At 40.8% G+C, this 13,499-nt stretch overlaps 1 protein-coding gene across 6 annotated transcripts in view; it reads right to left on the bottom strand.

Annotated features, from left to right (window-relative positions):
• FYN (FYN proto-oncogene, Src family tyrosine kinase) overlaps positions 1 to 13,499 on the bottom strand; it is a 137,512-nt gene that overhangs the window by 17,475 nt on the left and 106,538 nt on the right. For 4 of the 6 annotated variants that reach the window (XM_071741155.1, XM_071741157.1, XM_071741154.1 and 1 more), the window contains 5 exons: positions 10,132 to 10,281; positions 6,727 to 6,891; positions 2,235 to 2,414; positions 345 to 421; positions 88 to 241 (listed from right to left, as the gene is read on the bottom strand). In XM_071741155.1, the coding sequence (XP_071597256.1) occupies positions 88 to 241; positions 345 to 421; positions 2,235 to 2,414; positions 6,727 to 6,891; positions 10,132 to 10,281 (726 nt within the window). Of the gene's footprint in view, positions 1 to 87; positions 242 to 344; positions 422 to 2,234; positions 2,415 to 6,094; positions 6,251 to 6,726; positions 6,892 to 10,131; positions 10,282 to 13,499 lie in introns of all 6 variants that reach the window. The other 2 variants (XM_071741158.1, XM_071741159.1) reach the window with 2 other exon arrangements.

Here is a 13,499-nt window from a genome sequence, read left to right as displayed (position 1 = left end):
ATTCAAGGGAGAGCTCTTTAAAGCCACGTTCTGCTATTCCCCTGTCACAAGCATGACACTCAGAGCTACATCTGCTGCTGTATCTACCTTGTCTGGCTGTATATTCGTTGTCTTCAATCAGTCTTGCCAATCCAAAGTCAGCAATCTTGCATATTAGGCCATTCCCCACCAGGATGTTTGCAGACCGCAGATCTCTGTGTATGTAATTCATCCTCTCGATGTATGCCATGCCTGCAGCCACCTGCCAGCAGCAGGAAACACAATTGGTGCATTTTAAAACAAACTCAGACATACACAGGCTATAAAGCATATACACCTAAGTGCTCAGTACCCTGAAGACAGACCTGGGCTGCCATGTCCACCAAATTCGGTAACTTCAAAGCTCTTCCTTCTCCGTCTTTTAAGAAATCTAGCAAACTCCCTGCAAATGCAAAGTTGACACAACAGAGAGATGTTAGGGAAACAATGGCTATTCATCAGGAGGGAGATACAGAAATATGTGCAATATTAAAGACAGCAATGTTTCCACTTCCAGTGGACAGTTTTAAAAAAAAAAAAAAGACACTACTGTAGAATTCTCCTATTATACTTGTTTCACTTCTTTAAAGTCAGCTTTTAGAAGAATATCACTACCCCACAAAGAGTTGCAGGGAAAAGAAACAGCATTGTTTTTCATTTCCTTGATCATTACTGAGAAAGCTGATCTTTCTTAACTTTTCCAGTGCTCTTTGAAACTACATACCTGCTACTCTCTAAAGGCCTCAGCTAGCAGCAAAGAATCAGTTCAGTTCCAAGCCACACAAGCTGTGGAAAAAGTCAGATCCCAGCTCAACCTGCTCCAAAAGAGAGGTCAGCCTGGAGCCTGGTAAGCTGAGAGGCTAACATTAACAAAGGCTCCTTCTCTAGGAAACCCATAACTAAATGTAGCACGAACTTTAGAAAACCACTATGCAAAATTAGAGAAGATGAAGCAGAGATAAAATTCAAGCAATGTAAGCCAAAGCAGTTAAGACATAGCTCCCCTGTGCAAGAGAAAGCAAGGTTCCCCATCGCTTTTAAAAAAAAGCCTAGGATGCTATAGCTCCCTTCTCAACCTTGTATTCAAATTCCCAATTCTTGTGGCAGTCTCCTCTAAATAAGGTCAGTGAATTGGCTTAATAAATAAGGAGAGAAGACAGATGATTAGGCGTTTCTCCCTTGATAAATTGTCAGCCTCAAGCTCAGATCCAAAGATGTAAAATGTTACAGTAAAAACTAGTAAAGTAAGCCAAAATAAACCACGTACTTCTGAAGGATTTTGTAAAGTCTTTTTTTAAAGGGGAAAAAGCACATGCTTGTCACTGAGACAGATGATTAAAGTTTGAGTTAGTCAGGGCTTGGACGCCACTGAGGAGGGAGGTGGGCAGGCACCTGCCAGGAAAATAAAAATCAACTCCAAATAGACTGAAAAAAATGCACTTAACATTTTAGAGTGTATCCTCCAACGTACAGTGAAACTTCCCTGTGAGAACTTATGTTTCCTATTTGGTTCACTTGCTTTTCCAAAACAAGCAGATTTTTTTGCTCTGCTCTCAGCTCCCCTGCTGGAGATCTGATGGAGTGAAAAGTTTTCCTTTTCTCATTTTACTACATCATTACCAGTTAAGTAGCTCACAGACAAAGAAAAGGGGAAAGGGGAAAGGGAAGGGGAGAAAGGAAAGAATTGTGCTTGCAAACAACACATTAAAAAGATAAATGAGGTGGACTGAAAATTAAGCTGTGATCTGAGAGTGAAGTGCATGTGACACAACTCAGGATTGCTAAAAGAAGAAACAGAAATCTTAGGCTGACAAGTAAACACTGAAAGTAGATGCCAGATATGAACTCTCTGGCGCCAGGAAAATCTAGGATCTTGGGAAGCAGCATGTAATATAATTCAAACCTAGAAAATGCAAATCTCCACTTGTCAGTGAAGTTTAGATGGTGATGCAGTTGGAAGCACTTAGACTGAACCAACTTCTGCTTTCCCCCCTTGCCAGATTTTCTTTGTACATCTATTCAATTTCAGGTTTTGGGCCCAGTTCAGAGCTGAATTCATAATTCTTCTGAAGCCAGAGGTGAATTAAGCTTTCTGTTCCCTCTCTTTCCTGACACACTATTTATGCTTCACAGTGCACCTCCCTCTGGATCCCCAAGGAGCATTAACAAAAAAAAAAAGAATGTTTTTTTATCAAGGGCAGCAGCTCTGGCTTCACCTTTGCTCATGTACTCCGTGACAATATAGATAGGTTCCTCAGATACCACAGCATAAAGTTGGACCAATTTGTCATGCTTTAGCTTCTTCATGATTTGGGCTTCCTCTAAGAAGGATTCTGGAGACATAGTGCCAGGCTTCAGGGTCTTGATAGCCACTTTAGTATTTCCATTCCATGTACCTAAAAGCACAGATACTTAGTTAGATTAAACATTTTCTGCTCCTTTTTCTGCCTGATGTCTAATGTAACCAAGGAGTAAACCAGCAAGGACACTTAATATAATTATTTTTTAAAGATGAGATTTCCAATGTTGCCTATGTTGCCTTATCATTATATTCCTCCCACACCTCCCACATATTTTACTATTTTTCTATTATACTGAAAAATGATACCCCCATTGGCACTGGGGCACAGTTGCTGTTGTTCTACTCAGGCAATGCTTCCACTGATGTCCACAGAAACCTTCTCTGAGTAAGAAACGTGGGACTGCTGAGACCCATCCTCATGCATTCCCAGAACTGATACAGGCAGCAGCACAGCTTCAGTCATAGATTTGGATTACAAAACTGGTTAAACCCAGAACTTTCCATTTGCAAGACATTTTGACTGTTTGGTGTTGTTCTAAGTCAGAAGAAAAAATATATCCTAAGAAAAACTCCCAAGAAACAAATTCTGAATTGATTTCATTTGAGAAACACAGGTGTGTTTCCAAACTGAAATGCATTTTTTTCCTCCCCCTCCTCACCCCCAGAAGCCCAGCAGTGGCTGATTGAAGATGAGGTGGTTCCTGTTCAGTTCACTTTGTTCTTTACTTGTGGTCAGCACTGAAATGGACAAGTTGCATAATTTTTCAGCCATCATCTACCAAGCCTTCTGTAACACCTGAAAGCCTGCAGAAAGACCTGGAGAGAGCTTGGGAAGGCTGACTCAGGGTATCCCACAAGAGGTAGGGCTTCACTCAGATATTTGCAAGGGGGAGAAGGAGGACTGGAAAGAAAAAAACCCAAACAAAACACCTGCCTATGTTGATAGTTTTTTGTTTTTTTGGTTTTTTTTGGAAGGGGTGGGAGACAAGGGGACAAGGGAAGAAAGTTAAAATGGGCAGAAATAACAATTTCCTAATGCCTTATGGTTGTCCCTTGCCCAAACTTGCCAGAACTCAGCTCCAGAGCCAGGGCTAAAATGGCTTTGAATGGGACCTGTGATCTGTTGATATTGGAGCTGCTGTGTAGTAAGACAGAACAATACTAAATGACTTCAGGAATTAATGACACTGGGTAAAAAATTACTCCTCTGCACTTAAGCATGAGGATAGCATCAGGCCTATGTAGTACATGAGGACTCAGACTTCGATCTAGTTTCTGTAAGTTAAGGTATCATAAAAAAAAATTATGTGTAAAATAAGCCTGGTTTGCCTTTGTTAAAAGCATATTAACAGATACCAGGGCTCAGCTGCTGCCTGGGAGCTGGTTAAGCCAAAATAACTTCATCATGAGCTTTTGCAACCTGCCAGAACATAAAATGAGCTGGATTGGGTTTTGTGCAAGTGGTTGGGTCCCAGCTGCCACCTTGCCCAGCTGAGGTCAGGGGAGGAGACACAGGGGCACCACTACTTGTGGTGTCCCTCTCTTTTAGGGCAATCCCCTCAGTGACACGTGGCAATGCTGTCTGAGGGGGGCATGAGGTACGTGTTAACCAAAAGTGTGCAGTTCAAGTTCGGTTTTCACTTGATTTTCTTCTGCCAGTTCAGTGCCAGGTGCTGCCACCTCTCTCTACCAGTGGTGAAGCTTTGTCTTGAGTTACCATCAGCACTGTCCCCGTGTGCTTGAGGAGGACTCTTGAGGTCTTCGTTTCACTCAGTTCTTCAAATGAGAGCTTGTGAGCTGGGAAGGATGAAGTTTCACCTCCTAATTTCAAGCAAGGCAGCCAAAATCTTTTCTGATGGGTGAAAGGGAGTGTGTGTTTTATCTGGAGACACTGAGGCTCTGGACCATAGCGGGCTGTTGGTCACAGCCACATCACAGAGGTGCTGCCAATTATTTGAACCAGGAATGAAACCCTCGTTTCATGGGCACCAGGATTTATGTCACTAATATTAATAAACTAGGATTTTACCTGGTGTGTTAACAGGATTAACGGCGTATTATCTGTTTGCATTACTTTAATAAAAATCCCCAAACTTATTCTATGACCATGAAGTTTTTTCAGCAGTTCTATTTTTAAATGCTTTTATTAATTTCTCCAATTAAAAAAACAAAAACAAAAAAGGTTAACTTATCCTCTCAGCCAGATTTCAGTTTGTTAAATTTTCTTGTTGTGGTTTGGTATGCTTCTGTCTAATAAAAAAGTAGCATAGACTTCCCTCTGAATTCCTCCCATATGTAGTTAGTTACTACTTAATGAATTTAAAAATAATTTTTACTGTGTTAAGCTATTTCAGTTTGGAAATGCTTCAGGACTTTTAATATGTTTTTACTATACATTATTGTAAGAAACACAATGTCATAATTGTAATACTAATTTTTGTGTTTCTGACAGATATTTGGTAGTGGTATTTGGCACCTTATTTCTCACAGGTGTGGTTTGTTGAGTTTTGTTTTGTTTTGTTTTGTTTTGTTTTGTTTTTAAATTGCACTCATTACTTTAGCTCACTGTATCAACTTAAGATCCATGGGATACAAAACTGATGACTAAATATTACCATCAAATTGAAACTCTCACATGCATTCAATATGGAGATTAAGAAGGTACAAATGCAGTTATTTGGGGATGCTAACAGAAAACATAGGTAACTTTCTTTGCAACAGGCCAACCATAAATCTGTGAAATTGTGTAAATATCTGTATTTCTAGTCCATAAACTCTATAAATCGCAGAGACTTGATGCCATGCTACTTTCTGTAGTTTTGCAATGGAAAACAGCTGCAAGAACCCAGGAGAGCCTGATGGTTATTTTGCATGTACATACTTTTGTGTCACTGGAACAAAAAGAATGACCAAACTGCTCCACCATTTTTTTTTTTTTTCTGAAGAAACAACATAGAGTGATTCCTTATTTGAATTGGTTGTTTTAAAGAGGATTTGCAAAATGCAATTTGGCACCAAAATTGAGCCCACATCTCATTAAATGGCCACTATATTGTGTTTCCATACTATGGCCATACTAAGATTTATGTATGTTATAAATTGTTATTGTTTTATAGTAATTAAAAGAAGAGCCATAGAGGGGGGCAGTAATGAAATTTGCAAGTGTGCAGAAAACAATGTCAGTGGATTTGGAAAATGCCAATATTTCTACTCTTCAAAGTGGGGGTTCAACTGGGCTGGGCAAGTCTTGCATCTATTGTCCCTGGTCTCTATACAGACCTGTGGGGTTCTGCAGCTCATCCAGATTTCAAAAGAGACTTAAAGAAGTGGATGCATGGGAAAGCCAGATTGACAATATCAGGTTGAGGTACTTGCCATTATTTTTAAACTGGGAGAGCATTTTCAGGGCCTGATAACATCAGGGCTAAAACACACGGGGAAATAAAAATGATTACCAGATTAATTTCTGGTTAGCCATTCTGCCTTACAAGTGTAGCATCACTCCTATTTTAACAGCTAGCAATTGTGTGGTCACCCAAATAAATGAAATGCAGTTAAGGAAGTTTAATCCCCTACTCTCTCATACCAGTGGGTAGAAGTGAAAGAATGTTTCCCTATGGATTACTGTATTTAGGTCTGACTGGTTTAGGAGATACAGGCTACCATTTCATACTATTTTGATCTTTTAGCTTTAAGATCTCAACTTGAAATGCTTATTTCTGCCAAGAGGGTCTTAAAAGATCCATCCAAAGCAAAATATATTCTCTGCCTTACCACGCCACACTTCAGCGAAACACCCCTGCCCAAGCTTCTGTTCCAGAAATAATGAATCACGTGCAACTTCCCATGCATCTTTAGCCAATCCAACAGTTTGTGGGGTATTATTCGTAGCAATCACAGTTAAGTTAAAACACAAACCATCAGCTTTCTCTATAGGAGAGGAAATTAATAAAAAAAACACACTTATAATCCAAAATTATGCATGCATTGAGAAAGATGGAAGGTGACTTGTCTCTCAGTGCTGCATGAAAGTTCATTTGCAAACACTGATTTTTGGAAGCTGAAGGTATAGACTTTTTTGTTAGATTGCAGAAAAAGGCTCCTTGGTCTAATTAATAGATTACTATGTGAGCCTCGATTTATTATTAAGACAGTGGTAATTTGTCAAGATCAAACCTTCCAAGGAAACATGGAATTTCAGCTTTCTTTTGCCATCAATAACAGTGAAAGCTGAACATTAAAGAATCTCAGAGTCGAAGACCTAATTCCAAAGACATTTTTCCTAACAGTCTGAGCTTTATTCTTTTTTTTTTTTTCCTTGTGGGTCACAGTGTCCTCAGTTTTCACCTTCCATCTTGTAATCCCCACACAGAGAGCTATTTTAGAATAATTATTATGCTCCATACCCATCCATACTTCCCCAAACTGCCCATTTCCCAGTCTCTTGATCAACTGTAGGGATTCTCGTGGAATTTCCCAGACATCTTTGGTTTTGACAGACAGATCAGTAAGCCTTGGCATTCCTTTATGACAGGGGACTACTAAGCGGCAGCAAAGACCTGCAGCTCTCTCTGATGGAGCCAGAAGTGAAGCCAACAGCAAAGGAGAGGAAAGAAAAAAAAGTGTGACATGAAACAAAAACAGTAAGCATAAAAACAATGCTACTCACAACAGCTGTTAGTTGCATACCACAAAGCATCCTGGAAGATTAGAAAATGAACATTGAAACATACTCATTTGAGACAGAACAGGAAATATTTTAGTCTCTGATTCCACAGCCTGAAATGGAAGGTGACCACCAATGGTTTCTCTTAAGACTCAGGTTTTCCCTGAGTATTGCATTACAGTAACTTCACAAGTGACTGGTATACTATAGTACAGTATAACTTTAAAAAAAATGATCTGTAAATCACAAGCTGAATTGTTTCTGTACTGTGAACAAGAAGAACAAAAAAGATGCCCCTTTTCTAAAAATCACAGCAATGAAAACTTGGCAGACTTTTTTGCCTTTTTTTTTTTCTAGGTAGCCTTGGAAAAGGTATTCTCTGTACTCCACTCTGTAAAAAGGTGTTTTTGTAGGTGACTTGTAAAAAACTTTTTCTGCCATTGTCTCTAAAGCAGATCCTTATTAGTGTAGGCAGCCAGTCCTACATCATTTGGGGCAGATTCATCATACTTGTTGCTTCCAAAGCTTCACAGAAGAGTGAACTGACAACAGTCACAGCATATTTTAACAGGAGTAAACCCAGATATAGATATAAAGTATGCATATATACACACATATTGTTGTGTAATATACTATGCTGCACAAAGCAGACTACAACATAAAGCTTGCACAGCCACTTGTGTCTTAAAAAAGGTTCAGCAGAACAGAACAAGGTGGGGAACTGCAATTGTATTTCAGACTCAAACATTATATTTATTCTCCTGTGCACGTTTTTTTTTTTTTTCCTCAGTATGTGAACAGTTTGTTTCAGCATCACAGGGTGGGCAAGCAATGAAGCTCCTGGCAACACTAAGCTCAGCACTTAGGAGTGGTGGGGACGTCCCTATGAACACCCTGACATCAACTTCATTGTGTCTCCTGTAGCAAGACGACAAGGACCAGACCACAAGGAAGATTTGCTGACTGGTTGGCCTGTCTTATGCCAAGAAAGTTCTTATAGGAACATTAGGATAAGGACTACTGAAAATCTGGGTTGTATCTGGAAAACTTCCTTATGGGTTTGGACAGCTGCAGATAGAAACTGGAGGCTTTTAAGACCTCCTTGTTTCCTTTAATGGAAAAAGCAAGCTTGGCATGCTGGTGGTCCAGAGCAGCCCAGGCTGCATGCCCAAGAGCTTATGCTTGACAGGACAGCTGTTGGGTTTCAGGTGAATATTGCTTCAACTTCAGATGTGCTTCAGTCTGAGGTCAGGACACCCTGGGACTCTCAATATTTTTTCATTTGTAAATCTCATCTGTAAAATCCAGACACTGCAGATAACTTTATTACCCAGGTAAGAAGGGGCTGGGATAAGAGGGATGTCTGGGTAATAGGGGTACCCAGCAGTGTAATGGGAACCCAGCACAGGGATGCCTGAGCTGTGTCTGCACAAAGGTGCACTTTGTACTGCTGCCTCCTGACCCAGGAATGCTTACAGGACACCAAACTGCACACTGTCTACCTGGGTAGCCTGGTTTCCAGCTGCTTGGACAGGAGGGGTCTTGGAGCCTGGACAGCTATGGGATGAAAACTGATGGGTGAGCTGCAGGGCACTCCTGTCCTGCTGTGAAAGCACTGAAGAGCCACTCAGCCTCGCTCTTTAGGAATGATGCTGATCTTTATGGAGCCATCTGGGCACCTTCGAGCTCTCCCTAGAAGTAAATCTAGGGTCTCACAAGGTGTTGTGCTAATCTACCTCTCATGATACAGAGTGCAGAGTGGATGCAGTCATTTTATGTTTTGAGTCAGCTGGGGCTCGCATGGAATGAGGGTTCCTGTGCCCACCTGAGCCTGGGAGACCACAGGGGAAACCTCTGCAGTGTGGGTCTCTACTATGCCCTCCTGAGATACCCTGCCTGGAACTTACTATGCCTTTGTGCTGCACAGAAATGTCTGCTTCCAATCCCATTTGTTCCTGCATCCGTGCATGGAGAATGCACCACCCAAGTGATCTGACCACTAAAAGTTAACATATGCCAGCTGGTATAGTGTGGTTGAAAATTATCTCCCTTACATGTGAGTTTTTATAAATTATCTAGCTTAGTTTATAATGTAGAGTCACCAGAAACAATTAGGAATTCTCCCAGGCAGCATATACCCATCAGGAGCTGGGTGGAGAAGACAGCCAGATGTGTAGTATGAATAGCATAAGAATACAGCAGACAGAATACAAAGAATACAGAAAAAACAACCCGCAGAGAAGTTGATTTCCCAAGTAAAAATAATGAAATTTTTGGAGCAGTGAGCATTTGAGGTCATCTGTTAATATTATGAAAAGCTAAAGTAAGGGAAAAATAAAAAGCAAAATAATCCAAAATATGAATTTCTGTTTTAAAAATGATGAAGGAGAGAAGCATCTCAGTCTTCTATGTAAGAAATATATGTCCTTTGCAGAGGTCTGGGGGATTCAGTGTTGTGTTTGTTGTACATCAATCACCAATGACAGCAGAATGCACTTTTTTGTTGAATAGTGCATGCCACATTTTAATCACAGGAATTAAAAAAAAAAAAAAAAGAAAAAAGAAAAGAGAGCTTGGCGGGTGAATACAAATAGTGCAAAGAAGCACATAAGGAAATACCCACCTTGTTATATTTATTTTTAAAATTGGACATATTACAATTTAAATATTAATACTTTGCACATTGAACACAAATCCAGTAGGAAAATTCGAGTCAGGTAATATATGTGAGCCTTTTGGTCATTGCTTTAGGTGACTGAATCCCACAGTGCAATTCCCTATTTGCTTTGTTAGCAATGGTGTGCTACAAAACAGCACATATTAGCACTTGCCTATGCACAGGGAATGGATGCTTTGAGACGTGCAAGTCAAATTCAGGAATTCTGTTTGTGTAGAAGAGGGGAAGAAGGCAAAGCCTTTACCTCAGTAGAGCTCTAGCTTTTAAAAGCTCTGCTGCTGTACACTGTGAATGGCACTCGAAGCCATTTATAACTGTAGTGGGAAAGGGATAACAGAAGATGCATTACAACAGCCAAGAGACATAGCTCAAATGACTCTTTAGGGCATCTTACACATATATCAGCTCAGCAGCAAACAGTTCTGTTTTTAAATACTTCAGAGTGCCATGTATTATCTGAAAAATTACCTGAATAATGCTGAACCAGCTGCTGGAGGGTTTCAAATTGTGCCCGAGTTGTGATATAATATCCACCATTGTCAAGTTTACGAATCTTATAATGTTTGACATGATCTCCTTTCATATCATCCCAGTCTCGAATAGACAGGGAATAGGCACCTGTTCCAAGACAAGGAGAAATAGAAAATGGTAAGCAGCTTTTAGACACAAAGATTTTGGTGTGCTGGTCAGTTATTATTAAGGGAATGAGAAATTGTTTCCAACAATGCTTACTGTACCTTGGGAAAAAAACCCAACCAAGTGAATCTAACACAATGAAATAAGTATCAAATAAATCCTGTGATGTTCACACCATGTCCTTCTCACACTTTTCTAGGAAGGAATCAGGACTTCTGTGTAAATGAAAACTCACATTTTAACATTTACTGCTTCAGGTTGTTAAATTGACTTTTCCTATTCTAAGTGTCAGATTACACTGCAAATACTAAACTTTAGGTAAATGCCACTGGGTGGTAAATATCAAGATTTTTATAGGAAGTACTGGAAATAATGACTTTATGTATATGCAGTGGTTTTACCCAGACAGATCCCAAACTCCTTCATAAACATTAAACAACCAGATTAGCATATTTTGCACATCCCAGTCTTTGGCAGGTGGTACCACACCAAGACTGCACACCAGGACATCTGCAAGAACTGCGTGTTTCACTTGCCAAATCCATGTTGGAGCTTTAGAGCTTACTGGTGGGATTCAGATGCCCAAACACAGGGGTTAAGTGCCACGTGAGATGCACCAGGACATCCTGCTTGGCAGTCTTCCCACAGGCTGTCACTTGGTTTCATCCACATGGATGCCCTGCAGGAATTTCAAGTGGCTCTGGATGCTCACGGCTGGGTAAAGGAACCTCAGCTGAGGGGCTAGATTGGGGTACACAGCTAATTTTAGGTGTAGCTAGGGCTATCTGCAGATGGACTGTTTAGGTGCCCACACATAACCTTCTGGTGCTGCTGGGGCAGCTGAATCTGAGCCTGGTTTCCATGAGTGTTACGGTGCCAGCTTCCTGCTGACTGTAAAGGGAGCTTGGTCACCTACGTGGGGAACTGCATAATTCAGGCATCTTCATTTGAAGCACCCTCCTATTCCACATGCAGTGGCACACGCTGGCTCTCTGCTGTGTCACAAGGAAAGCCATGTTGTAAAGCACAGTGCAGTTTCTGAGCAAATGCAGGGCCATTTCAAAGACAGTGAGGAAGACAAGTCTTCACTCAGGGCTAGGATGAATTTTGTGTTTATCCAAAGGTAATTCAGACATTAAGAGAAAAAAAAAAACCCTGTAGATGACTGGCAGGAAGGTCCCCTTTCTGAAGTCTGAGCTGCTTTCACTGGTAACCTGGTATGTCAGCTAAGGGCAGGAAAGGAAAATCACAGGCAGAGTATTCTGGACAACATGAAAGGTAAAGTGGTTTCCTACAGGTATTATAACAAAGAGCACCGACTGCCACTAATCCCAAGTCAGTGTTCTTTTCAAAACACCGGTCAGGTTCACATGCTCCAGATCCACCTTCAGCTAAGAGAAATGGTTTAAAGACACACAGACACACCTCAATTAGGTGGCTGAGATTCCTGGTGTAAGTTGTCTTTCCTGGGTGTTTCTCCAGGAAGAAGGTTCTCTGCCCAGATTAACCTGCAACAGGTCACACTGCTGAGTGGCTCAGAGCCAAGGGGGATGCAGTGAACAAAATATCTCCACCCTGACTCCAAGGACTTCTTGAATTCCCTGTTGTTTGCCCTCTAAATAGAAGGAAAAGAGCCAGCTCTTACACAGATGATTCTGGTTTATGTGAATGAGAGACACCCTGAGAGGAGTGACAGAGTTTTTCTTTTTCAGTGTAGGAAAATACTGTTCCTTTACTGTATTTTTCTGAGGTTCTCCCACTGAGTAACTGCATCTCTCCCAACCAGGAGTTCAAAGCTTTTTGGGGGGATTTGCAAGCATATCTTGTGCATGCTTTCTACCACCACTCTGGGATGTGCAGTGTCAGCCTACTTTTAAAATTTTCCAGGCAGCGTTCTCCACCTCCGCACTTTTGAGTTTTGATCCACTGGCAGCAGCTGTATTTTCTTTAGTCACGCTCCCTGCCTATCTGGTCACTATTTTAGATTCTTTAGGAAAATGTAAACAATCTGTGGCTCCAGGTCTGCAATCAGAACTGCGTGGGTGGCCCTCTGTGGACCCCCAGTGACCTCAGATCAAGTTGCAGGACTGGAGCTTTAGTTCAAATCTGGACAAAACCAAGAACCGAGATGGATTTCATTATTCATTAATTTGGGCTGTTGGTTATTTATACTATTCATTATTACCTGATGATAAATGCAAATATAACAGCTATACATAATAAAAATTGGATAAAATACGACATTACGATATATCATACTAATGAATTTTTTAAAAAAACAAACCTAAACCCAGACGGCCTTTGGAGGGTGGAGATTGAAACCAGGTGAAAAATTATACAGACAAGAGCTGCCAAAGTATCTAGATAGTCAGGCACTGAAAAAATGAAAAGCCAGCTCCATATGATTTATTTTGGAAGTAAGAAGAGAAGGCAAACATGATCAAGGGAGGTTAAGTTCATGCTGAACTCATCCATGATGATACTTTTAACATGATCCTGATTAATTTTATTATTGTTATTATTTAAAGCTGAAGGGACGATTCTAGGTCACAAAACAATTCCTGCCTCAAGCCCAAGATGACTAGCTGAAAGAAGGCCTTTTGAGAAGACTTATGGAAAAATGCACCATTCCATCCCTCCCAGCTGACTTTTTTCTCTCTCATGCACAACAAGCTCCCTCTGTTTTCTTCTAACAACATACTGAAACACTACAAGGATGAGAAGGGAAATGGGCATTTTTGACAAAACCCACGCATTTTTGTTTTTTCCCAATGGCTTTGATGCAAACAGCCTGAAGATGTAGAAAGCCTTGAGTTCCAATGCAAAGGCATTAATCTGGCTGCTGTAAATCCATCCATAATGGATTACTCCATTTCCCCAATGCTTTTGTGTCTCAGAAGAAGACCTAGAAAAAAGCCCTGACTTAGCTAAGTAAACAGCCCCGCAAAACATAATCCCTATCACTGTATAAAAAACAGTCAAAACAGACTAAACTGATAATGTGGCTTGGGGAAACAGTGCTGTGTTTGTTTTGAGGATCTATGCCTGCTTACATGTGTGAGCTTTCAAACTCAGCCCAGAGTGGAATGAAGTCCTGCTCCTCCAACACATCACAACAACTGTTGGTGAAAGCAAACAGGTGGAGGCTATTTGCAGAAAAAAGAGCAATTTGAAGCCTGCCTTGCTCCTGGTGAGACTGC

Source organism: Heliangelus exortis, chromosome 3, assembly GCF_036169615.1.
Source record: "Heliangelus exortis chromosome 3, bHelExo1.hap1, whole genome shotgun sequence".
Classification (NCBI taxonomy): domain Eukaryota; kingdom Metazoa; phylum Chordata; class Aves; order Apodiformes; family Trochilidae; genus Heliangelus; species Heliangelus exortis.
Note: the sequence above shows the minus strand (reverse complement) of the source record. Positions and strands in the feature narration are given on the sequence as shown.